Source organism: Bos javanicus, chromosome 3 (genome assembly GCF_032452875.1).
Source record: "Bos javanicus breed banteng chromosome 3, ARS-OSU_banteng_1.0, whole genome shotgun sequence".
Taxonomy (NCBI): Eukaryota; Metazoa; Chordata; class Mammalia; order Artiodactyla; family Bovidae; genus Bos; species Bos javanicus.
This window is the reverse complement of record NC_083870.1, coordinates 26994366-27021507: the sequence shown is the minus strand read 5'-3', so window position 1 is coordinate 27021507 and position 27142 is coordinate 26994366. Positions and strand designations below refer to the sequence as shown.

The window sequence follows — 27142 nt, the reverse complement described above, 5'->3', positions numbered from 1 at the left end:
GGCGCCCCCGCAGCTGGGGGTATCGGACTGTCGCTCCCCGAAAGCTGCGCCCCACTGGGCGGGAAGTGACAGGAGAACTCTGGTGGGACACGGACGTTCTGAAGCGCTTTCCAGCAGCTGCAGCAGCGCAGAAGTTTTACCTGCCGGTTAAGACGGTGAAGAACTTGCCCACAATGCAGGAGACCCAAGTTCGATCCCTGGATCGGGAAGATTTCCCTGGAGAAAGGAACGGCAACCCCCTCCAATATTCTTGCCTGAAGAATCCTATGGACAGAGGAACCTGGCGGGCTACAGTCCGTGAGGTCGCAAAGAGTCCTGAGCAAGTAGCACACACACTCCCCATTTATGACTAGATAAAACAGCCTCTTTGAAACCACTCTTTCCTCAAATATTAAAACGGAAGGAAATGGGACATGTTAGACAACTGCTAGAATGTGTAGAGTTCCCTGGTGCAGCCCCAACCTCCCCACCCCTCTTAAGTTCCTATCTCTCCTCATTCGAGTGCAGTCACCTTTTCCTTAAGACTGACTCCCACCCCAGCACTCCCCTACGCGGAGCTGGGATTTCCAGCCTCGGGTTTCTCCCTTCTCCATTTGCTCTGTTTCACTCTTCCTCCTAACCCTCAGGCTGAGGAGTCAGAGGTGTTCACTCCCTCAGTGTTTGGCCTCCCCAAATCTCTGTCCCTCAAGCTGCAGTGGGCTCGTGCACGCTCCATCTTACTAGCTAGTCCTCGCCTCAAATCCACCTGCTCCCAGACTTAGTTACTACTGTATTCCCAGAACCAGCTCCTGGCATGGGCCTCCATGACAGCTCCCTTTCTTTCAGATAGAAGCACCAGAATGACCTCTGCTCAGCACTTTGGCTCAGGGAACTCTTCCTTACCATGTGAGCAGGAAACTCCTCCCATGAACTGGACTCATGAACTGGATCCTCTGTTGTCCTAACAAACACCAACCTGTTTGCCAGTTGTGAAAGAGTGGAAATGTGCTTTATTCTTGCTGTGATTGCCATCATCCTCAGGTGGGGACCCCAAAACACTCAAGATACTTTAACTACACTGTAAGAATCCATAAATTATTTCTTAAATTAGCCATGAAATTGTAAAAGGTGTCTATATCTGTGGAATTTCTGGGACCAATGTACCATACCTATGCTACCCTTCAGTTCAGTCACTCAGTCGTGTCCGACTCTTTGCGACCCCATGAATCGCAGCATGCCAGGCCTTGCTGTCCATCACCAACTCCCGGAGTTCACCCAGACTCATGTCCATCGAGTCAGTGATGCTATCCAGCCATCTCATCCTCTGTCGTCCCCTTCTCCTTCTGCCCGCAATCCCTCCCAGCATCAGAGTCTTTTCCAATGAGTCAACTCTTCTCATGAGGTGCCCAAAGTACTGGAGTTTCAGCTTTAGCATCAGTCCTGCCAAAGAACACCCAGGGCTGATCTCCTTCAGAATGGACTGGTTGGATCTCCTTGCAGTCCAAGGAACTCTCAAGAGTCTTCTCCAACACCACAGTTCAAAAGCATCAATTCTTTGGTGTTCAGCCTTCTTCACAGTCCAATTCTCATATCCATACATGACCACAGGAAAAACCATAGCCTTGACTAGATGGACCTTTGTTGGCAAAGTAATGTCTCTGCTTTTGAACATGCTATCTAGGTTGGTCATAACTTTCCTTCCAAGGAGTAAGCGTCTTTTAATTTCATGACTGCAGTCACCATCTGCAGTGATTTTGGAGCCCAGAAAAATAAAGTCTGACACTGTTTCCACTGTTTCCCCATCTATTTCCCATGAAGTGATGGGACCAGATGCCATGATCTTCGTTTTCTGAATGTTGAGCTTTAAGCCAACTTTTTCACTCTCCACTTTCACTTTCATCAAGAGGCTTTTTAGTTCCTCTTCACTTTCTGCCATAAGGGTGGTGTCATCTGCATATCTGAGGTGATTGATATTTCTCCCAGCAATCTTGATTCCAGCTTGTGCTTCTTCCAGTCCAGCGTTTCTCATGATATACTCTGCATAGAAGTTAAATAAGCAGGGTGACAATATACGCCTTGACGTACTCCTTTTCCTATTTGGAACCAGTCTGTTGTTCCATGTCCAGTTCTAACTGTTGCTTCCTGACCTGCATACAAATTTCTCAAGAGGCAGATCAGGTGGTCTGGTATTCCCATCTCCTTCAGAATTTTCCACAGTTGATTGTGATCCACACAGTCAAAGGCTTTGGCATAGTCAAGAAAGCAGAAATAGATGTTTTTCTGGAATTCTCTTGCTTTTTCCATGATCCAGCGGATGTTGACAATTTGATCTCTGGTTCCTCTGCCTTTTCTAAAACCAGCTTGAACATCAGGAAGTTCACGGTTCACGTATTGCTGAAGCCTGGCTTGGAGAATTTTGAGCATTAGGCATTCCCTATCATCTGAAGATACTGGGAAGATGAGGCAGGTACAGTGTGTAGCACAGAAAGTGAGAAGGTCAAGTTTCTCCTCTACTCTGGGCTGGCAAGAATTCAGTTTAACTTGGAAAGGTAAGATGGAGTCAGACCTTTAAACTCTGGGGAGCCCCTCCAAACCCCTCAAAGGTTTTGAACTGGGATGTGATATAACAGCAAACATCTGTTGAGTACTTACAATGGGCCAAGCCCTGTGTTAATTTCATCTTAATGATGTCCCTGTTTTTACAGATTAGGAAACTGAGGATCAGAGAAGGTAAATGACTTGCCCAAGGACACACAGCAAGGCACAGAACTGGGAGTCCAACCAAGCTTAAGTCCAAACCACCACTCTTACCCTTTCAGATAGGATGGGCAGCTATACTACTGTTTGGACTGGGCCAGCAAAAGCTGTCAACCCCCTCTGAGCAGGGCCAAGTAAAGGACCACCAAGTCACCTGGGACCGGGAAGCATCCCAGGCCATGGTCTCCAGGTACCAGGTAAGGAATGGTTCATTAAGTCTTCCTTGGTTGGCCATGTCTCTGGTCAAATGAATGATGCCAGCTCTTTCATTAAGAGACATGCTGCGGTTCCAACAAACATTTTTAGATACACCTATATATGCCTGGTAGCAGACTTCATGAATCAAATGTGGCTCAGAAGGCTGGACCTGCAATGCATCAGGCAGATGGCCAAAAAGGCCCTATCCATCTACTGAGGACTTGCCACCAGAAGGGCTGGATGTATTTTTACATCCTGTGACCAGTGTGGAGAGGTCCAGTTTTATCTGCTTGTCACTGTAAAGAAACATGGACTAGAAGAAAGGAGGGCTTGTTCAGTCTGCCTGTGTGGCATGGATGGGCTGCTGCTCTTCCCAGCATGTCACCCTCTGGTTCTCTGGCTCTAGTTCCTGCCAAACTTGGAACCACACCCAGGAAGCTTAGGAATCCTAGATAGAGCAAAACACTGCTCCTAATCCTGCATACATGAAAATGGTCCTCGCCCCATGTGGAAGTGTACGTTCACTTTATTTAAATAAACATTGGGCAGATTAGCACCAAGGGTGTGTGTGTGTGTGTGTGTGTGTGTGTGTGTGTGTGTTGGGGTAATTTTTATTCCGTAATATCCTGTTTCCCCTTTTCAAATGTTCCCCAGCAGAAAAGACAGCATTAGGAGAAAATTAGGCGAAAATAATACATAAGACTTAACACGGAACCATTCCAGGTACCCAAGAGATAAATAGTCACATTTCAACTCCTGGCCAAGCCAGCAGCTGCAAGAAGTTGATAAGCATGCAGCAAATGGGGCTGGGAAGCAGAGGAAAGCACATATTAAAAGCCTTTGAAAGGCCTGAGTTTTAAAAAGAAGAAAAAGAAAAAAAAAAAAAAGGAAGTACCTCCTTTTGCTTTTTACTTCCATCTAGTTCCTTCTGCACATTCTGTGAATTTTGAAGAATTACAGTTGGGTTCTGACTAACCACGTGTCACTGCTATAGCTTTAATCATGCCGTCATTCTTCCCAATTTGCAGATGTGATGAACTCGTCCCACCCTCAAACCTCCCAGCATTTGAGTTGTGCGGGGAAGAGACGCGTGTGCTGTGTGGCCTCACTGCACAGGAACCCACAGCTCTTGGGTTTTCTTCCATCCTGGAAAAGGTGTGCTGAGCATTTTGTGGTCAGGACAATACTAGAGTTGGAGGAAGGTGGTGAGGTCCTGCTGCCAAGACTAAGCAGAAGTTTGTCCCAAGTTCCTGCTGTCTATCAGTTTCCTCTTACCATGTCCTGTGTCCCCACCTCTACCCCACCCACCCCCACCCAAAAGCAAGCTAGATTCTGAACTGGCCTATCTGGCCTCTGGGTCTGTGTGTTGAGAGGACTCTGGTCTTGACAGTCAGGGTAGATGTCTACGTATGTATGCTTGTGCATGCGTACCCCATGGGCTAGAGTCCATCAGGCTCCTCTGCCCATGGGATTATCCCAGCAAGAATACTGGAGTGGATTGCCATTTTCTCCTCCAGGGGATCTTCCCAACCCAGGGATCGAACCTGCATCTCTTGCATCGCCTGCATTGGCAGGCGGTTCTTTACCACCAATGCCACCTAGGAAGCCCTATGTGTGTGTGTGTGTGTGACACACATATGTACATACATACACATACATTTACTCTGTCAAATATACATATGTATATGTGTGTGTGTAAATATATATATGTATGTATAAATATACATTTTTTTAGCAGCTGACAGTAAAGTGTCTTGAGGAAGGGTTGCTTTATTATCCTGTATACAAAGGTGCCACTTGGGCTGGGGGTGGGGTGTGATAATAAAGGCCACAATTCACAAACCCTGAGTTTAGCAAGCCAATGTCAGGGGCAGAACTCCAGGCCCCCAGGGCATAGTTCATAGCCAAGAGTGGCGGATTAAGTGACGAGAAAGGACGACAGTGGACTCAGTCAATGTAAACAGCCATATTTTCAACATAATTTACTACAGGTCTCTGAAGTGTATATAAAACATTTTAGTGCAACATCTTACAAATAGTTTTCTTTTAAAAAAACAAAAAACAAATCAACAGCTCTCTACATCATGCACGGGTAGTCTGTCTACCCTACTTTTTTTTCTTCAACAGTAAACGCAGAGAAACCATTGTTTGAAAAAAACATGAAAACTTGCTACAGAAACCCCCTAGGGAAAGAGGGTGTGGTCATAGCCATGTCCTGGAATGGGCCTAGCACAGTGTGGTTTGTTATTAATGCAATATTGTAGATGCAGATAAGTCAACAGAGCTGTTGGCCGTTTTCCTCTCTGGGTCTCTCCTGTAGGCAACTTGCAATGAGGTCTCCCAGCCACTGGAGGCCAGCATTACCACTCAGCAGATGCCACACATCCACAGAAATGGCCAAAGAAAGAAGGTCCTTGGGATTTTCATAGAAAGCAGAAAAGCTCACCCTTTGAGCTCACCCTTTGATGGTACCCCCTGGCCCAACAGAAAATGCACAGGAATTAAAAAAAAAAAAAAAGACAATTATTAAAATACTGGCTTCGGTTTCTTTTTTCCTTTCAAATCTCCGGCAAGTGCTTCACTTATTTATATGCAGCACCGGCTTTTCTTTTTTCCGTGAACCTATTCAAACTCAAATCTTCATTACATGTCCCAGTTCCAGCCAGCCCTCCAGCATCTTTCCATTCAGATGGATGGAAAATACATCATCTTCTCATGTGGACTCAGTCTATAAATGAGGGGCCAGCAATTTCCCACCGAAAGCCCATACCCTGACATGAAGAAATGGGGCCAAAGGCCATCTTCTTTCCTCACCGCTGCACCTGTTCTGTACCTAGAGCATTGATGCAGCGCAAGAAACGGGCATGAGCATGGGAGGCATCGGTGGGATTAAGGTGGTGGTGCCTACACAGAGTTGCAGGAGAGGACTGGAACGCAGCCCGTATAAGCCCTTCAGAAAACAGCCAGGCAATAGCGTTGCTTTCCCTTGGCTATGACACATCAAAGCACCTGCCAAGCACCCAGGTAAGGATCAGCGTCCACATGGCCTGGAATCCCACAGCTTCCCCTGGTGTCTGTTCAGCCTCAGGATTGGGTTCCACACAAATCTCTTGGGTTAGACTTAGTTCCAGATCTCCCAGACACTTTTTCCAAAGTGGGTTCTCCCTTGGGATTCAAGCTGCAAGTTCATAAGGAAGGGAGATGGCACTTGTGGACAGCAAAGTATGAGGAAGTGAAGTGAAGTCGCTCAGTCGTGTCCGACTCCTTGTGACCCCATGAACTGTAGCCTACAAGGCTCCTCTGTCCATAGAATTTTCCAGGCAAGAGTACTGGAGTGGGTTGCCATTTCCTTCTCCAGGGGATCTTCCCCATCCAGGGACTGAACCTGGGTCTCCCGCGTTGCAGGCAGACACTTTACCGTCTGAGTCACCAGAGAAGTGGCCAGCAAAGTATGAAGAAGCCAGGCAAAAAAAAAACATCTTCCAGGAGCAAGCAAAAGGAAGCACTTGCAACTGAGGATGCTCCGGGGCCCAGGATCTTGCCCAACAAGTGAAAACTAACAGGTGACATTGGCTTCACCAGGCTTTAAGGGACATCCAAATAAAAGTCAACAATAAACAACCAAATCACGTAAAGCCACAAATGAGATCTAAGAAAGGGAAGGGTACAAAGTCCACGCATGTGATCACGTCCTGCTGAGATGGGGTAATCCATAAGGATTACAAAGAGCTGTGTCTGGGCTTCCCCTGGGCAGATATTCTTATGGCAGTGAGATGCAGGTCAAATGGTGAAGAAGAAAGACATCAATATCTTTGAGAAAGATGTAGTCAGAAGGAAGAAGGAAAACATAGTCTTCATACCTCCAGGGAGGTAGTTATTCCTCCCTGTTCTCCAACGCCAGGCTCTGGAAACCAGGGCTGGCTAGTGTCCCAATGTTCATGAACCTAAGCTGTCAGCCGGCCCCTGTGCCTTCCCATGGTGTATGTGGTGGCTGCTTGAGCCCCGTGTGTTCAGCTCAGTTGCTGGCCCCTTTCCAGGCCCACTGGCCACTTGCCCTTAAGAGTGTGATAAAGCACCTGGAAACAGAAGCCCACCTGCTAACAGTTATCAGAGACTGCCCTTGCAGAACAGACCAAGCCAACAACCAGCCTTATTTCCTTCTTTCACTAATTGCTGACTTTGATCAATCTGAAAGTCAGTAGCTGAAAGTAACCTTCTGCCCACTTTAACTTGCAAAGTGTGTACTGTTCAGAGTTTCTGACTTGTTCTCCAACCAAGTCTGCTTATTTTTTGGCAAGGATAGGATGAAGCCTATTGCCCCCCCAGACAGATAGGCTGGGCTGGGCACTATCTACTCCTAGTGGGGTTTATACGCAGGATTTATCTTGTACATACACAGTTTTTTGAAGCTAAATTCAATGCTTTCATCTTGACTACAAAGTGGTTCCAACAACTCCAGCTGAGGGAAAAGATAAGATACAAATTGGGCCCATACTACACATAATTTTCAAGTCTCGTTAAGGAAGTAAAAAATGTTGGAGTATATTCTGATCCATGGGTGGCATTTTCAAGTGTGCAAAAATGAAAAAAGCCTTGGAAGAGAGTCCTTTGCACTATAAAGTCTGTCCTTCCTTTTGCCATCAGTTGTATTTCAGAGAAATTCATCCACATCATGGAATCCAAAAAGGGTAGACCAAAGGGATTGAAAAAGAGTCCCTTACAAAGAATAAGAACCCCTGTAACATCTATATCTGAGAATACTATATAAACCAGCGAGTAGACGTGGCACCGGGAGCTACTCACCACATTACCAAAAACAAAAACAAGAAACCTAACCGGCAGGATGGTGCCATCTGCTCGAAAATAGCTAACGGACCAAGACTGCCACCTAGAGGCAGTCTGCCTCTGACAGATGGGCGACTCTGAACACTTCTGAAGTCTGACTGTGTTCTGCGAGGGCGCCCCAGAGGTCGGGTGCTGTCCGCTGTCTGGTGGTAGAGCAAGATGCGGCGAGGAGAGCCTCAGCTCCTCCGTGGTTTATGGTCACCTGCAGTCCCCTTAGTCTATGGCTCCTGGGTGGATACTGAGCACAGGGGGCTCCAGGCAAGTGGGGGAGTAGTTGAGGTGTGGCTCCTTGATCCACAACAGGGGCACCCCATTCTTCCCCTCGGAGTTCTTGCTGGAGTTCCGGCTCTTGAAGCGCACCAGCAGGATGGTGATGATAAGGATGCCAAAGATGGGGAAAGGGTAGAAGAAGACGAAGTAGAAGAGTGCGTCGTTGGAGCAGATGATGGACTGCAGGGTGGAACCTGAAAAGGACAGACAGGGAGACAAGACATGAGGGCTGAGAACCTGGGTGGTTGCTCACTCCTGAAGACCCCACCCAGATCCGCAGAAGTGACTTGGAAGAACTCCCATACCCACACTATCTTTCCCCTCTTGCCACTAATGGAGGGCGGACTACCCATGTATTCTTATTCTCACACTCGTGTCTCTTCGAATTCGTAGTTGGAAGTTCAAACAAAGCCAGGCCTCCATTTCCCACTGTGAGTCAGTATTACCACTTGGAAAGCCACATAAGAAAGTGTAATTTACTGATTAGGTACTCAATTGTATCTGAGATGGTGAAGACACTACCTCCACTTCAGCTTGAACCTCCTTGTTGGTTCTATTTTACATGTCCCTTTGCATTCGGTTCTGCTGCCAATGTCCTTCTTTGGGATAGAACACATTCTCTACCTACCAGCTTCTGAGAGCAGGTTTACCAGAAATGATGGTTATTTGATTAATGTTACCAATTAAAAAGTCATTATGGCCCACTTACACATGTCTGCAGTGTATCTGTGGCTGCAGAGAATGCAGTGTTAGTTGTTCCTGGATACAGAGGAGAATGAAACCCCACACCTCTCACCCCATCAAGGACTGCTCTGGACTGGAGCCTGGGATCTAGGAGAGTGCATTTTCTCTGTAAAAGAAGGCTGCTGGATGATCTCTGTGTTCTATAAAGCTTACTAAATTTGGATAGCCACAGTGGTCAGATAAAATATGGTCTAAACACTTTCCCTTGTACTTTTGGACACTGGGTTATTCAGCAGATCTTCAGAGGGTCTACAGTACGATTCAGGGGGTTGGGTGGTTTTTTTTTTTCTTTCTACTGAATAGCTGTTGTTCATCATTAAGAAAATTAGTACACATTTAAATGTATCAGATTTCCAAAGTATATGAGACTGGTGATACCAACCACTTTTGACCAATGAAACCTCAATTTCATAAGTTCTATCTAATAAACAGAAAGTTATCAAAGAAAAGAAAAAGCTGATGAAACTCAAAATTATCTGATACAATGTCATGCTGGGGAAAAAAAGCGGAAATTTCTAGCCTGTTTTTTAACTTCTACATCATAGGCTAATTCTACTGTAACAAACACCATTTTAGGTTGATCAGTTCCATATTTTGACAGAAGATCACTCAAAAGACTTCCTCATTAGAACGAATAATTCAGGTCAGTATGATGAAAACATTGTGTTCTGGACCATTCTGTAGCAACAGCTGCTGGTTAACTGCTGCTAAGCTCTTACCAGATGTCCTGTAACATCACTGGCCTTCTAGGCTGGTCTTCCCAACTAATCATGCAAAATCCACCTAATCCTCCATGTCACCCTCCAAAATAAAAATGACCCAGGAACTTGAGAAAAAGCAAGAAGGCAGTGAGGTACTTAGACTTCATTTTCTTTTCTTCTTTCCCTTCAGTTCAGTTGCTCAGCTGTGTCCAACTCTTTGCGAACTCAGCAGAACTCATGAACCTCAGCACACCAGGCCTCCCTGTCCATCACCAACTCCTGGAGTCTACCCAAACCCATGTCCATCAAGTCAGTGATGCCATCCAACCATCTCATCTTCTGTCGTCCCCTTCTCCTCCTGCCTTCAATCTTTCCCAGCATTAGGGTCTATTCAAATGAGTCAGCTCTTCACATCAGGTGGCCAAAGTACTGGAGTTTCAGCTTCAGCATCAGTTCTTCCAATGAACACCCAGGACTGATCTCCTTTAGGATGGACTGGTTGGATCTCCTTGCAGTCCAAGGGACTCTCAAGAGTCTTCTCCAACACCATAGTTCAAAAGCATCAATTCTTCAGCACTCAGCTTTCTTTATAGTTCAACTTTCACATCTGTACATGAGCACTGAAAAAACCATAGCTGTGACTAGACGGACCTTTGTTGGCAAAGTAATGTCTCTGCTTTTGAATATGCTCTCTAGGTTGGTCATAACTTTCCTTCCAAGGAGTAAGCGTCTTTTAATTTCATGGTTGCAATTACCATCTGCAGTGATTTTGGAGCCCAGAAAAATAAAGTCAGCCATTGTTTCCACTGTTTCACCATCTATTTGCCATGATGTTGGGGTCCTTTAATGGACCGGAACCTGGTGGTCCGGAGTTGACGATAAGAAAGTGAAAGAGAGACAGCCAGAGGGAGGGGGAGAGAGGGGAAGAAAGAAAGAAAGAAAGACACGGGGACCCAAGCTCTGATGGAGCAAAGGTGCTTTAATGATCTTTCTGTGAGTATATATAGGCTGTTGTACAAGAAATTTCTTTCGACAATGATAAAGATCAGAAAACCAAACGTATAGTAACTTTACCAAGGGAACAAGGGATTAATAATGGTCACAAGGTCAGGAGACAATCCATATCTCAAGAAAGGGGATCAGAACTAAGCAGTTGTATCATAAAGAGAATGTTTACTGAAGGAGATTCAAGCCTGTCTCACATAATAACCTCAGTCCTGGGAGCAGCTTGCTGTTCCACTAGTTTCTGACAACAGAAACTGATAGGGAACAGAGGATTTATGAGAAACAGCATGTAGGAATCCTCCTGTTAAACATTCCCTGACAATTCCCCCTTATTTATTAGTAATATTTGTAAAAAGGGTTCTGACCATTAGAGTTTGTTTCGTTTTAGCAATTTTTGCATGAAGGCAACAGTAGACAACAAATATAATTGTTAAGACAATCACCAAAATTACAGTTCCAGACCCGATATTGTGAGTAATGCTTTGAAACCATCTGTGTGGGTCTAGCCCAGATAATTGATCAGCTAGTTGTTCAGCTAAAGTTTTCAAATTAGTGGAAGAGGGCAGATTTTTAGAAAACGTTTCAAAGATTTCTTTTTTTAAAATAATTGTACATTCAGAGAGGCATTATCATGTATGTTTTGTAAATGGAATTTGATTTGTTCCCAGTTGTAGGCACTATTATTGAATTGAATAGGAGTAACATAAAATTGAGTAGAATTCCAATCACAGTTTAGCATCACCTGTTTTTGTACATCTATTAATTGATCTCCAACCCATTTGATGGCTGTTTTTAGTTCCTGTATTTCATCTTGAATATCCTCATCTATCTGAGCCTGAGTGGCCCACATAGTATGGGCATCTTTAGTCCAATTTTGAATAAAATTATGTGTTTGAATTGGGGTTTGTAAAGCAACACCACTGATAGCAGCAGTGGTGCAAATAGCTATTAATCCCAAAATGCCAAAAACCAGCCTTCTAATGAATCGTTTGGATCACCAGAGCAATTTAGCAAGTAACCGGGAAGCAAGTCCAGCCATGGGATCTTCTTCCCAGGGTCGTTGGAGATTTATTGGTAACCACAGACTATGTTGAGATCAAAGAATCAAAAGGGATTCATTTCTTTAGGAAATAGAAGAGTTAAGGGGGCAGTCCTAAGATGGCAGAGGAATCAGACGGGGAGACCACTTTCTCCCCCACAAATTCATCAAAAGAACATTTAAACGCTGAGTAAATTCCACAGAACAACTTCTGAATGCCGGCAGAAGACACCTGGCACCCAGAAAAGCAGCCCATTGTCTCTGAAAGGAGGTAGGAAAAAAATATAAAAGATAAAAAGAGAAACAAAAGAGGTAGGGATGGAGATCTGTCCTGGGAAGGGAGTCTTAAAAAGAGAGAGGTTTCCAAACACCAGGAAACACTCTAACTGGCGAGTCTGTGGTGAGCTTTGGAACCTCAGAGGGCAACATAACCAGGAGGAAAAATAAATAATTAAAACCCACAGATTATGTGCCCAACGGTAACTCCCAGCAGAGAAGCAGTGCAGACGCCTGCATCTGCCACTAGCAAGCGGGGGCTAGGCAGGGAGGCGTGGGCTGCATTGCTTAGAGTAAGGACCGGGCCTGAATGCCCCGAGGGCAATCTGAGGGAATTAACTTGAGATAGCAAACCAGACTGTGGTATAGCTACCACACAAAAACCAGCTCACAGAACAAAGGACTGACTAGAGCTAGCCGGCTGCAGACTGGCCCATCCTCCGCCGGAGACAGGCAGGCAAAGGCAGCCAGAGCCGGAAGGGTGCAATCGTGGCCCCAGAGAGGCATTATCTACCAATCTGCAAGCAGGCTTCGTTGCTAACCAAGACTTCTTGGGATTCTGGACGGTCAACATCCGCCTGAGATGGTGCGCCGGTTGTACACCCAGAAAACCGAGCAGCAGGGACGGGGGAGGCGATAAGTCACAGATACCATGCTCGCCAAACACCTGGTCACCTGAGCTGCTTGGACCTGGGAAGAGCACAAAACACAGGCGCAACTAAGTCTGTGCCTCTGTGGAGTACCCGAGTACCCGAACCTGAGCGGCTTAGACCTGGGAGGTGCATACAACCCAGGGCCGGCCTCAGACAGTTCCCGGCAGAGCAACCTAGAGCCTAAGCAGTGTAGACTGGGAAAGCACACACACCGTGAGCGGGGGCAAACCCAGTGTGGCCAAGACACTGCAAGCACACGCCAGTGATATTTGTTTGCAGCATCCCTCCCTCCCCACAGCTCGACTGAACAAGTGAGCCTAAAAAAGTGTCCACCACCGCCCCCTTGTGTCAGGACACTGAAGAGGCCAGCAAAAAGAAGAAGCGAGAACAGAGGGAATCACCTTGGAAGTGACAGGTGCAAGAGATCAAAACCCTGTCGTTAGCAACGACTACATAGGAAGGGGCCTATAGATCTTGAGAAGTATAAGCCAGATCAAGGAACTATCTGAAAGTGAAGTACAGATGGAGAAGTCATGAGCCAAATGTAAGAATAAGACTGAAAGCCAGAGGCAGTAGGCTTACGTCCAAATCCTGAGAACACCAGAGAACTCCTAACTCCAGGGAACATTAATCAATAGGAGCTCATCAAACGCCTCCATACCTACACTGAAACCAAGCACCACCCAAGGGCCAACAAGTTCCAGAGCAAGACATACCATGCAAATTCTCCAGCAACACAGGAACATAGCCCTGAGCTTCAATATGCAGGTTGTCCAAAGTCACTCCAAACCCACTGACATCTCATAACTCACTACTGGACACTTCATTGCACTCCAGAGACAGAAGTCCAGCTCCACCCACCAGAACACCGACACACGCTTCCCTAACCAGGAAAACTGGACAAGCCACCTGTCCAACCCCACCCACAGCGAGGAAAGTCCACAATAAAGAGAACTCCACAAACTGCCAAATACGGAAAGGCCACCCCAAACACAGCAATATAAACAAGATGAAAAGGCAGAGAAATACCCAACAGGTAAAGGAACAGGATAAATGCCCACCAAACCAAACAAAAGAGGAAGAGATAGGGAATCTACCTGATAAAGAATTCTGAATAATGATAGTGAAAATGATCCAAAATCTTGAAAACAAAATGGAGTTACAGATAAATAGCCAGAGACAAGGATTGAGAAGATGCAAGAAAGGTTTAACAAGGACCTAGAAGAAATAAAAGAGTCAATATACAATGAATAGAGCAATAAATGAGATCAAAAACACTTTGGAGGGAACCAACACTAGAATAACAGAGGCAGAAGATAGGATAAGTGAGGTAGAAGATAGAATGGTAGAAATAAATGAAACAGGAAAAAGGAAAACGAATGAAAAGAAATGAGCACAATCTCAGAGACCTCTGGAACAATGTTAAATGCCCCAACATTTGAATCATAGGAATCCCAGAAGAAGAAGACAAAAAGAAAGACCATGAAAAAATACTTGAGGAGATAATAGTTGAAAACTTCCCTAAAATGGGGAAGGAAATAATCACCCAAGTCCAGGAAACCCAGAGAGTCCCAAACAGGATAAACCCAAGGTGAAACACCCCAAGACACATATTAATCAAATTAATAAAGATCAAACACAAAGAACAAATATTAAAAGCAGCAAGGGAAAAACAACAAATAACACACAAGGAGATTCCCATATGGATAATAGTTGATCTTTCAATAGAAACTCTTCAGGCTAGAATGGCAGGACATACTTAAAGTGATGAAAGAAAATAACCTACAGCCCAGATTACTGTACCCAGCAAGGATCTCATTCAAATATGAAGGAGAAATCAAAAGCTTTACAGACAAGCAAAAGCTCAGAGAATTCAGCACCACCAAACCAGCTTTCCAACAAATGCTTAAGGATCTTCTCTAGACAGGAAACACAGAAAGGGTGTATAAACTCGAACCCAAAACAACAAAGTAAATGGCAACGGGATTATACTTATCAATAATTACCTTAAATGTAAATGGGTTGAATGCCCCAACCAAAAGACAAAGACTGGCTGAATGGATACAAAAACAAGACCCCTGTATATGTTGTCTACAAGAGACCCACCTCAAAACAAGGGACACGTACAAACTGAAAGTGAAGGGCTGGAAAAAGATATTCCACGCAAATAGAGACCAAAAGAAAGCAGGAGTAGCAATACTCATATTAGATAAAATAGACTTTAAAACAAAGGCTGTGAAAAGAGACAAAGAAGGACACTACATAATGATCAAAGGATCAATCCAAGAAGAAGATATAACAATTATCAATATATATGCACCCAACATAGGAGCACCACAATATGTTAGACAAATGCTAACAAGTATGAAAGCGGAAATTAACAATAACAAAGTAATAGTGGTAGACTTTATTACCCCACTCACACCTATGAATAGATCAACTAAACAGAAAATTAACAAGGAAACACAAACTTTAAATGATACAATAGACCAGTTAGACCTAATTGTTATCTATAGGACATTTCACCCCAAAACAATGAATTTCACCTTTTTCTCAAGCGCACATGGAACCTTCTCCAGGATAGATCACATCCTGGGCCATAAATCTAGCCTTGGTAACTTCAAAAAAATTGAAATCATTCCAAGTATCTTTTCTGACCACAATGCAGTAAGATTAGATCTCAATTACAGGAGAAAAACTATTAAAAATTCCAATATATGGAGGCTGAACAACATGATGCTGAATAACCAACAAATCACAGAAGAAATCAAAAAAGAAATCAAAATATGCATAGAAACGAATGAAAATGAAAACACAACAACCCAAAACCTGTGGGACACTGTAAAAGCAGTGCTAAGGGGAAGGATCACAGCAATACAGGCATACCTCAAGAAACAAGAAAAAAGTCAAATAAATAACCTAACTCTACACCTAAAGCGACTAGAAAAGGAAGAAATGAAGAACCCCAGGGTGGGTAGAAGGAAAGAAATCTTAAAAATTAGGGCAGAAATAAATGCAAAAGAAACAAAAGAGACCATAGCAAAAATCAACAAAGCTAAAAGCTGGTTCTTTGAGAGGATAAATAAAATAGACAAACCATTAGCCAGACTCATCAAGAAACAAAGGGAGAAAATCAAATCAATAAAATTAGAAATGAAAATGGAGAGATCACAACAGACAACACAGAAATACAAAGGATCATAAGAGACTACTATCAGCAATTATATGCCAATAAAATGGATAACTTGGAAGAAATGGACAATTTCTTAGAAAAGTACAACTTTCCAAAACTGAACCAGGAAGAAATAGAAAATATTAACAGATCCATCACAAGCAAGGAAATTCAAACTATAATCAGAAGTCTTCTAGCAAACAAAAGCCCAGGTCCAGACAGCTTCATAGCTGAATTCTACCAAATTTAGAGAAGAGCTAACACCTATCCTACGCAAACTCTTCCAGAAAATTGCAGAGGAAGGAAACTTCCAAACTCATTCTATGAGGCCACCATCACCCTAATATCAAAACCTGACAAAGATGCCACAAAAAAAGAAAACTACAGGCCAATATCACTGATGAACATAGATGCAAAAATCCTTAACAAAATTCTAGCAATCAGAACCCAACAACACATTAAAAAGATCATACATCATGACCAAGTGGGCTTTATCCCAGGGATGCAAGGATTCTTCAATATCTGCAAATCAATCAATGTAATACATCACATTAACAAATTGAAAAATAAAAACGATATGATTATCTCAACAGATGCAGAGAAAGCCTTTGGCAAAATTCAATATCCATTTATGATAAAAACCCTCCAGAAAGCAGGAATAGAAGGAACATACCTCAACATAATAAAAGCTATATATGACAAACCCACAGCAAACATTATCCTCAATGGTGAAAAATTGAAAGCATTTCCCCTAAAGTCAGGAACAAGACAAGGGTGCCCACTCTCACCACTACTATTCAACATAGTTTTGGAAGTTTTGGCCACAGCAATCAGAGCAGAAAAAGAAATAAAAGGAATCCATATTGGAAAAGAAGAAGTAAAACTCTCACTGTTTGCAGATGACATGATCCTCTACATAGAAAACCCTAAAGACTCCACAGAAAATTACTAGAGCTAATCAATGAATATAGTAAAGTTGCAGGATCATAGAAATCCCTTGCATTCCTATACTCTAACAATGAGAGAACAGAAAGAGAAATTAAGGAAACAATTCCATTCACATTGCAACGAAAAAAATAAAATACTTAGAAATAAATCTACCTAAAGAAACAAAAGACTTATGTATAGAAAACTATAAAACACTGGTGAAAGAAATCAAAGAGGACACAAATAGATGGAGAAATATACCATGTTCATAGATCAGAAGAATCAATATAGTGAAAATGAGTATACTTCCCAAAGCAATCTACAGGTTCAATGCAATCCCTATAAAGCTACCAATGGTATTTTTCACAGAGCTAGAACAAATAATTTCACAATTTGTAGGGAAATACAAAAAACCTCGAATAGCCAAAGCAATCTTGAGGAAGAAGAATAGAACTGGAGGAATCAACCTGACTGACTTCAGGCTCTACTACAAAGCCACAGTCATCAAGACAGTATGGTACTGGCACAAAGACAGAAATATAGATGAATGGAACAAAATAGAAAGGCCAGAGATAAACCCACGCATGTATGGACACCTAATCTTTGACAAAGGAGGCTGGAATATACAATGGAGAAAAGACAATCACTTTAACAAGTGATGCTGGGAAAACTGGTCAACCACTTATAAAAGAATGAAACTAGGACACTTTCTAACACCACACACAAAAATAAACTCAAAATGGACTAAAGATCTAAATGTAAGACCAGAAACTATAAAACTCCTAGAGGAGAACATAGGCAAAACACTCTCTGACATAAATCACAGCAGGATCCTCTATGACCCACTTCCCAGAATATTGGAAATAAAAGCAAAATAAACAAATGGGGCCTAATTAAACTTAAAAGCTCTGCACAACAAAGGAAACTATTAGCAAGGTGAAAAGACAGCCTTCAGAATGGGAGAAAATAATAGCAAATGAAGCAACTGACAAAAAATTAATCTCAAAAATATACAAGCAACTCCTGCAGCTCAATTCCAGAAAAATAAATGACCCAATCAAAAAATGGGCCAAAGAACTAAATAGACATTTCTCCAAAGAAGACATACAGATGGCTGACAACACATGAAAAGATGCTCAACATCACTCATTATCAGAGAAATGCAAATCAAAACCACAATGAGGTACCATTTCATGCCAGTCAGAATGGCTGCTATCCAAAAGTCTACAAGCAATAAATGCTGGAGAGGGTGTGGAGAAAAGGGAACCCTCTTACACTGTTGGTGGGAATGCAAACTAGTACAGCCACTATGGAGAACAGTATGGAGATTCCTTTAAAAACTGGAAATAGAACTGCCATATGACCCAGCAATCCCACTTCTGGGCATACACACTGAGGAAACCAGAATTGAAAGAGACACATTGTATCCCAGTGTTCATCACAGCACTGTTTACAATAGCAAGGACATGGAAGCAACCCAGATGTCCATCAGCAGATGAATGAATAAGAAAGTTGTGGCACATATCCACAATGGAGTATTACTCAGCCGTTAAAAAGAATACATTTGAATCAGTTCTAATGAGGTAGATGGAACTGTAGCTTATTACACAGAGTGAAGTAAGCCAGAAAGAAAAACACCAGTACAGTATCAGTTCAGTTGCTCAGTCGTGTCCGACTCTTTGAGACCCCATGAATCACAGCACGCCAGGCCTCCCTGTCCATCACCAACTCCCGGAGTTCACTCAAACTCATGTCCATCGAGTTGGTGATACCATCCAGCCATCTCATCCTCTGTCGTCCCCTTCTCCTCCTGCCCCCAGTCCCTCCCAGCATCAGAGTCTTTTCCAATGAGTCAACTCTTCGCATGAGGTAGCCAGAGTATTGGAGTTTCAGCTTTAGCATCAGTCCTTCCAAAGAATACCCAGGACTGATCTCCTTTAGAATGGACTGGTTGGATCTCCTTGCAGTCCAAGGGTCTTCTCCAACACCACATCAATTTGGCACTCAGCTTTCTTCACAGTCCAACTCTCACATCCATACATGACCACTGGAAAAACCATAGCCTTGACTAGACGGGACTTTTGTTGGCAAAGTAATGTCTCTGCTTTTCAATATGTTATCTAGGCTGGTCATAACTTTCCTTCCAAGGAGTAAGCATGTTTTAATATCATGGCTGCAGTCACCAAGTGCAGTGATTTTGGAGCCCCCCAAAATAAAGTCTACCACTGTTTCCACTGTTTCTCCATCTATTTCCCATGAAGTGATGGGACCAGATGCCATGATCCTATTTTTCTGAGTGTGGAGCTTTAAGCCAACTTTTTAACTCTCCTCTTTCACTTTCATCAAGAAGCTTTTGAGTTCCTCTTCACTTTCTGCCATAAGGGTGGTGTCATCTGCATATCTGAGGTTATTGATATTTCTCCCGACAATCTTGATTCCAGCTTGTGTTTATTCCAGCTGAGCGTTTCTCATGATGTATTCTGCATATAAATTAAATAAGCAGGGTGACAATATACAGCCTTGATGTACTCCTTTTCCCATTTGGAGCCAGTCTGTTGTTCCATGTCCAGTTTGAACTGTTGCCTCCTGACCTGCATATAGGTTTTTCAAGAGGCGGGTCCATTGGTCTGGTATTCCCATCTCTTTCAGAATAATGCATATATATGCAATTTAGAAAGATGGTAATGATAACCCTGTATATGAGACAGCAAAAGAGACACAGATGTACAGAACAGTCTTTTGGACTCTGCAGGAGATGGCGAGGGTGGGATAATTTGGGAGAATGCCATTGAAACATATATATTATCATATGTGAAACAAATCGTCAGTCCAGGTTCAATGCATGATACAAGATGCTCGAGGCTGGTGCACTGGGATGACCCAGAGGAATGGTATGGGGAGGGAGGTGGGAGGAGGGTTCAGGATGGGGAACACATGTACACCTGTGCTGGATTCATGTCAATGTATGGCAAAACCAATATAATATTGTAAAGTAATTAGCCTCTAATTAAAATAAATAAATTTATATTAAAAAAAGGAAGAGTTACGACAAGTATATAATTTGCAATTTATATAAATTATAGAACATAAAGTCTTATTGAATTGTAAATTTCCTACAGCTAGAACAAAAGGAAGAATACAAGCTTGTATGAAATATGATTGATTATAATGAAAGAAATAGTTTTTATGACTACGATTGGTCCCTGTGAAATGTCCAGTCCAAGTCCCAACTTCCTCCATGCTTGCAGCAAGTTTCCAGATGTCCCATTGTTTAGGCCCAATCTGTTTATCAAGGACGACTGGAGGACGAGGGAGGGGGGCATTCCATCATCAAGCCACCCAAGAAGTCCTCTGTCATGGTAATGTTCCATTGTAGTATTAGTAACCTTCTATGCTATTTGAGTAACAAAATCACACACAGTGCTATTAATATAATCTGAGCAGTTAGATAACCATATACCATGGAGTCCCCAATCAACAATTGTATGATTAGCCATAAACATTAATTTTCCTGATTTGGCCTGACATTTGTCCCAATGAACAAGAATATATTTAAAGCTCTTATTAGTAAACCCTTTGCATAGTGTTCTTTGTTGTTTCCCTCATTCTTTCCCTAAAGTTTCAGTAGTATAAACATGATTCATGGACAAAGAAAGGGAAGTAAATAATCCAAGCAATGTGTGGAAGTTCTTTTTTGGAGGCAAAACGAAAGCCCAAGTTTGTCGATTAACATTAATACGTAATTTTATTGGGCCCATGCATAAAGGAAGGATTTCATAGCCTAGAAAAATGTTAATTAGTCTTCCTTCTTCCTCAGGATGAGAGGGCCCTTCCAAGCTTCAAGGAGGGGACACATGTGTTGAGTCATTAGTGGATACGATTGGTCCTATATCTGTCCATTCTGTAACCTACAATAAAAAGGGGGGTTAGGCCCCCCCTATAAGCCCAATAAGTGTGATCAATCAAGTCAGCCTGAGCAGGGGAAGCAAAAGCAAGCAAAGCAAGCACAGCAAAGAAAAATATTCTCAGGATTCCAAGGCATTCCCTGTTGAGAAATCAGATATTCAGTTTGATTAGTAAGGGTTTTTATCTGTCCCCAAGTAGAGAGATCATAAGGTCAGTGATGTAGAGTGTGGTTTTTTGGAAATTTTTAAAGCTGCCATGGCTTGTACTGGAATTTATTCTTCCTGGGGTTTTTGTTGTTTTGTCTCTAGTTTGAATGTTGGGGGTCCCCTTAGGTTGAATCTTCCGAAGAGGAAACCATGTGAGTTCGTTGGATCCATCTGGAGAAATAGAAGAATATCCCTTTCCCTATAAGATTAGTTTCTTAGATTTCCATTGATTAATCTGTCTTGATACCAAATGGGCAAAGGAAGGGAGGTATCCTTCAATGTCTCGAAATGTTTTTCTGCTTTTGTCAAAATATCTCCTTGTAGTAAGTTTAAAAAATTTAAAATAAATAAAGCTATATTAACAACAGTTATGGAGAAGGCAATGGCACCCCACTCCAGTACTTTTGCCTGGAAAATCTCATGGATGGAGGAACCTGGTAGGCTGCAGTCGGTGGGGTCACACAGAGTCGGACACGACTGAGAGACTTTCCTTTCACTTTTCACTTTCATGCATTGGAGAAGGAAATGGCAACCCACTCCAGTGTTCTTGCTTGGAGAATCCCAGGGACGGGGAGCCTGGTGGGCTGCTGTCTATGGGGTCACACAGAGTCCGACACAACTGCAGTTACTTAGCAGCAGTAGCAGCAGCAACAATAATTACAGAAAGAAAGGAAAGCGATAATGATGAAAACATTTCTAGGAAATATTTTAGTACAAAAGAAATCATCTAGAGATCTGTTTGGGGACTGGTATTTAGTTGTGGTTTTGAATTAATGGGTTGATTTCTTCCTTATTCAGTACATACATTTTTCTTGATATAAAAAGAAATAGGATCTGACTATTTTAAGTGGTTTGTGTTATTTGGGGCAAAGGATTAGGAGCAAACAGTTAAGCACTTTTTCCTAAGTGAAATTACTGAAAAGCTGATGCAGAACAAGTTGACAAATGAAACGTTGCTCACATCCGAATACCTGACTTGTCCCTGGAAAAGAAATGCAGCCCAGTGGCTGCTGAATCTCTCTGTTCAACGTGTTAAAGAAGATGATTGTACTTTCAAGACAGACTGGAAAAGAAGCTGAATATTTTGTATTTTTGATATTCTTAGGAACAAATAACTTATTTGGCAAATGATGTCTTTTTTATGTTGTTTTTTTTGGTATTGTGAAATAGGCAGTGAAGTTGATGTTATTTTAAGAATCTTACAGACTGGAAACAGAAATAAAGCTATATTAATAATAGTTATAGGCTTAAAGAATATATTGCATTAGAATCTAGTAAAGTCTGTTCTGGATAAGGAAGATAAGAGTGTTCCTGTGTATTTCTTATTTGATTTTTTACTTGCAGTTACAGTGTGTAATGTGTTTAATTATGTCTTGTGTTTGTGGATTACAAGGAATGTCTGTAATCTGTTGTAATAGAGAATGAATGTAAAAATTGTTTTAATTTGCTTAGAAATATAGGCAGGCCATTGTTTGTTTTTATAGAATTAGGTGTTCTCATTATCGCAAAGTAATTAATAGGTGGGTTCTAATATATTGTGTAGTTTCACCTCAGAGAGGTGTGGCCCATATAAAAGAAGCATTTGTATCAATCGAGACATGTAAGAAGGAAGAGGAAGAAAGTTCAGGGCAATGAGTTACATCCATTTGCCATAAAACTTTCTTTCATTTGTCATAAACCTTTTGTGTATTTTTTTTAATTCATTTTATTTGCCATTTCTTATATCTTTTTATTAAAAGCATATATCTTTTCTTTGAAGTGTCTTGTTAGCATTTTATAGATTGGTGAATATATTTATATTTTATAATATATATTTATTTTTATATATATTTGTATTTATTAATAGTCTAAAATCTCTTTAGTTTTTTAGTAAGAAAAAATGTTTTGTAAGAGGAAGTTAGCGTTCAGTAATTCATGTTTTAAAATCTTACTTCATTTGGAAATGACCTAGCTATTTAATAAACTTTTATTATTTAGTTTAGTATAACTCCAGAAACTTAAGTTACCCCAATCCTAAGAGATTATTTTAGATGATTATAATAATAGATTATTCTATGAAAAATATAATTATTTTTAATAGAGTTTATCTAAAAGTTTTCATCTCATTTATATATATATATATATATAAAGAGCTACCTTTTTGTTGAGAAATTTAGTTCACCTTAAACCTAGGCACAATAAAAGTATTATATAATGTTGATGACTTAAGACATGTCTTAATTAGATTAGCAAATAATTATATATAAATTATATTTATATTTAAATAAACATTATATTTACTATTAAATATTTTTCAGTTCATGTGGACTTGAATTTAAATAGAGATTAATTTCATATTATCTAAAAATAAAGACATATATTGAGACATAATTTAGATAGATAGGCATAGTTTTCCGCTTGAAATTTAAAATATCTGTCGTTTTTTTTTTGAGTTCCACCAATTTGTTTATGGCTGGAGTCCTAGATGGAGTGGGCTGTGTATCCCAAGGACATGATAAGAGTTAACTTTAGGTTTTTTCTTAGGCCTGTTTTTGTTTCCCAGGCAGAACTGGAGTTCCAAAAAAGTATTTTAACAAGTTAACCTTTTCCTAACCACACATGTAAGAAGAATCGGTTTTGCAATTTCAAAAAAGATTTTAATCAGTTTTCTCTGGAGTCTAAAGCAATTTTGTAAATCAATAATAATAATGTGCCAATTTTGAGGAATAAGTAATAGGTGATGGGATCTCCGGTTGTAATGTATCCATAGATTTCATAGATGCATTAACCTTTTTTAAGGTCTGTTAAGAGATGCCATTTGTTAGATTTCTTTTTTATAACAAAAAAAGGAGAATTCCAAGGACAGCAAGATTCCTCAATATGTTTTAATTCTAACTGTGTGTCTATAAGTTCTTTAGTAGCCTGTAATTTTTCTTTTTTAAGGGGCCATTGCTCTGCCCAAATAGGCTTGTCATTCTTCCAAGTTATTTTAATAATTGCTTTGTTTGTTAAACGAGTAGTGGTCCTTAGGAAAAATGTGGAATGTATATCTGAGTTTGCCATAGCATAAGTAAGTCCCTTCCTATTAGATTAAGGGGCGCATCTATCACATAAGGTCTTAATGTTGCAGGCTGGCCTTTTGGTCCTTCATATGGGTAGATTTGTACATTTTGATAAATTTCTTGTACTTTGGTTTGAGAAATTCCTGCAGTTTGGTAAGAGCTTTTTGTATAGGCCAGGATTTGGGCCATAAGTGTTTGGAAATAACAGTAATATCAGATCCAGTGTTGAGGAGACCAGAAAATCTTTTACCATTAATTTTGATATTTATTTTTAGTTGGGCATATTCAGATACCAATGATGTCCATAAGGATTATTTTTGATCTGTACTGTTGAATCTGCCTGTTCGTGTGTCATTAGAAGAGTTAATAGAAGTGTAAGGCAAAAAAAGTAATTGAGCAATTTTGTCCCCCTTTTTGAATTGCCACAGAATCTGAGATGACATCACAGTTTGAATCTCTCCTTTATAATCTGAATCAATTATTCCAGGGTGAACAGTAATTCCTTTAGAAGTCAAACTAGATCGGCCAAGTAAAAGACCGAAGGTTTGTGGGGGCAGAGATCCAAAAAGTCCACTAGGTACTCTAGAAGGGACTGCTTGAGGGTAAAGGAAAAAATCATTTAGGGCTGGTATACAGACGGCAGCACTGCCGGATGTTGAGGGTTTGAGGGAAAAGATAGAATTTGCCCCTTGTTTTTGTTGTAGAGGACCTGGGGGGGTCCCCTGTTTGGAGTTTCCTGGAATAGGTTTTCCTTCAATATCAAATTTAGATTTACAATCTTTGGCCCAATGCATTCCTCTATAGCAGCGAGGGCAAATTCTTGGAGGTTTTTTATTAGCCTTCTTAGGGCAGTCCCTTTTTAAATGGTTTTTATCTCCACATGTAAAGCATCCATCATTTCCCTTTTTAAAGATAGCAGCCATTGTCTTAGCTAGCATTTGCATCTTTTAAGTTTCTGATCCTAAATTGTGACAAGCCTTCAAATAATCAATAATAGTCCCAGTTTCACGAATTGGAGCGATAGCTCTTAAACATTCCTGATTTGCATTCTCATAAGCAAGTAATTTCTCTAGCTGTTTCTTGGTTTCTTCTCTGATTACAGTATGGGAAATAGCAGTTTCTAATCTAGCTAAAAAATTAGCATAACTTTCATTAGGTTCTAACAAAGGAGAGACTTCTGGAGTTGCGCCTGTTGGCAAAGGAGGAGCATTTGGAGCAGCCGGGGCAGGGCTAGTAAGAAAATTTTGAAATATTTTATGTTGTTCTAATTGGGCCTTTTGTAAAGTTTTATCACCTACTTGATATTCATGCAATAAGTATTCAGTCTGTTGTCAAATATCGTGAGGGCTAGAATTACCTTGAAATGGCAGAATTACAGCTTTCATGAGAGCCCAGAGGGGCCAGAAATCAATCGGAATATTTTTTCCCTGCCTGGTGGCTCGTTCAACATTTTCTTTGACCTGGTGCCAAATTTCTAAATCAAAACTGCATTTATCAGGGAACCAAGGATTACATTTAACCATTGTTTGAAAGCAAGCCTCTATTCATTGACGCGAAACCAAAAATCCCTGCTTTAAACAAATGGTGAAGTAAAGTAGAGAAATAATGGGGCTTTCCAGCCGTTTGACCCGTGTCTTAGTACTTACCAACCTCAATAGGCCCTGACCTCAATAAGCCTGGAGTCACTCCGTCCAAAATGCCACGTATACCAGTGTCCGCATTCTGGGTGCCACTTGTTGGGGTCCTTTAATGGACTGGAACCTGGTGGTCTGGAGTCCATGATAAGAAAGTGAAAGAGAGAGAGCCGGAGGGAGGGAGAGAGAGAGAGGAAGAAAGAAAGAAAGAAAGACACGGGGACCCAAGCTCTGATGGAGCAAAGGTGCTTTAATGATCTTTCTGTGAGTATATATAGGCTGTTGTACAAGAAACTTCTTTCAACAATGATAAAGGTCAGAAAACCGAACATATAGCAACTGTTACCAAGGGAGCAAGGGATTAATAATGGTCACAAGGTCAGGAGACAATCCATATCTCAAGAAAGGGGATCGAGACTAAGCAGTTTTGCCGTAAAGAGAATGTTTACTGAAGGAGATTCAAGCCTGTCTCACATAATGACCTCAGTCCTGGGAGCATCTTGCTGTTCCACTAGTTTCTGACAACAGAAAACCGATAGGAAACCGAGGATTTATGAGAAACAGCATGTAGGAATCCTCCTGTTAAACATTCCCTGACACCATGAAGTGATGGGACTGGATGCCATGATCTTAGTTTTCTGAATGTTGAGCTTTAAGTCAATTCTTCACTCTCCTCTTTTACTTTCATCAAGAGGCCTTTTAGTTCCTCTTCACTTTCTGCCATAAGGGTGGTGTCATCTGCATATCTGAGGTGATTGATATTTCTCCTGGCAATCTTGATTCCAGCTTGTGCTTCCTCCAGCCCAGCGTTTCTCATGATGTAGTTTGCATAGAAGTTAAATAAGCAGGGTGACAATATACAGCCTTGACGTACTCCTTTTCCTATTTGGAACCAGTCTGTTGTTCCATGTCCAGTTCTAACTGTTGCTTCCTGACCTGCATACAGGTTTCTCAAGAGGCAGGTCAGGTGGTCTGGTAGTCCCATCTCCTTCAGAATTTTCCACAGTTTATTGTGATCCACATAGTCAAAGACTTTGGCATAGTCAATAAAGCAGAAATAGATGTTTTTCTGCAACTCTTTTGCTTTTTCAATGATCCAGCGGATGTTGGCAATTTGATCTCAGGTTCCTCTGCCTTTTCTAAAACCAGCTTGAACATCTGGAAGTTCATGGTCCACGCATTGCTGAAGCCTGGCTTGGAGAATTTTGAGCATTACTTTACTAGCGTGTGAGATGAATGCAATTGTGCGGTAGTTTGAGCATTCTTTGGCGTTGCCTTTCTTTGGGATTCTTCCCCTTATGTTGCTGATTTGCTAAAGAGAGACTAAGTTGGATATTCTAATGAGTCACAAGGTAACATCTAACAATATACCTGTACATGGTTGTTGTTGTTCAGCTGCTAAGTCATGTCTGACTCTTTGCAACTCCATGAACTGGAGCACACAGGCTTCCCTGTCCTTCACTATCTTCTGGAGTTTGTGCAAACTCATGTCTATTGAGTCAGTGATGCTATCTCACCATTTCATCCTCTGCTGCTCCCTTCTCCTGTCTTCAGTCTTTCCCAACATCAGGGTCTTTTCCAATGAGTCAGTTCTTCGCATCAGGTGGCCAAAGTATTGGAGCTTCAGCTTCAGCATCAGTCCTTCCAATGAATATTCAGGGTTGACTTCCTTTAGGACTGACTGGTTTGATCTCCTTGCTGTCAAAGGGGCTCTCAATTTGAGTCTTCTCCAGCACCACAGTTCAAAAGCATCAATTCTTCGGTGCTCAGCCTTCTTTACAGTCCAACT

General features: G+C 41.6%; 1 protein-coding gene across 4 annotated transcripts in view; it reads right to left on the bottom strand.

Annotated features, from left to right (window-relative positions):
* Window positions 1-4891: 4891 nt before the first annotated feature.
* IGSF3 (immunoglobulin superfamily member 3) overlaps window positions 4892-27142 on the bottom strand; it is a 130098-nt gene continuing 107847 nt past the window's right edge. For all 4 annotated transcript variants that reach the window (XM_061409989.1, XM_061410006.1, XM_061409998.1 and 1 more), the window contains one exon: window positions 4892-8243. In XM_061409989.1, the coding sequence (XP_061265973.1) occupies window positions 7993-8243 (251 nt within the window). In that variant the 3' untranslated portion in view covers window positions 4892-7992. The remainder of the gene's footprint in view (window positions 8244-27142) is intronic.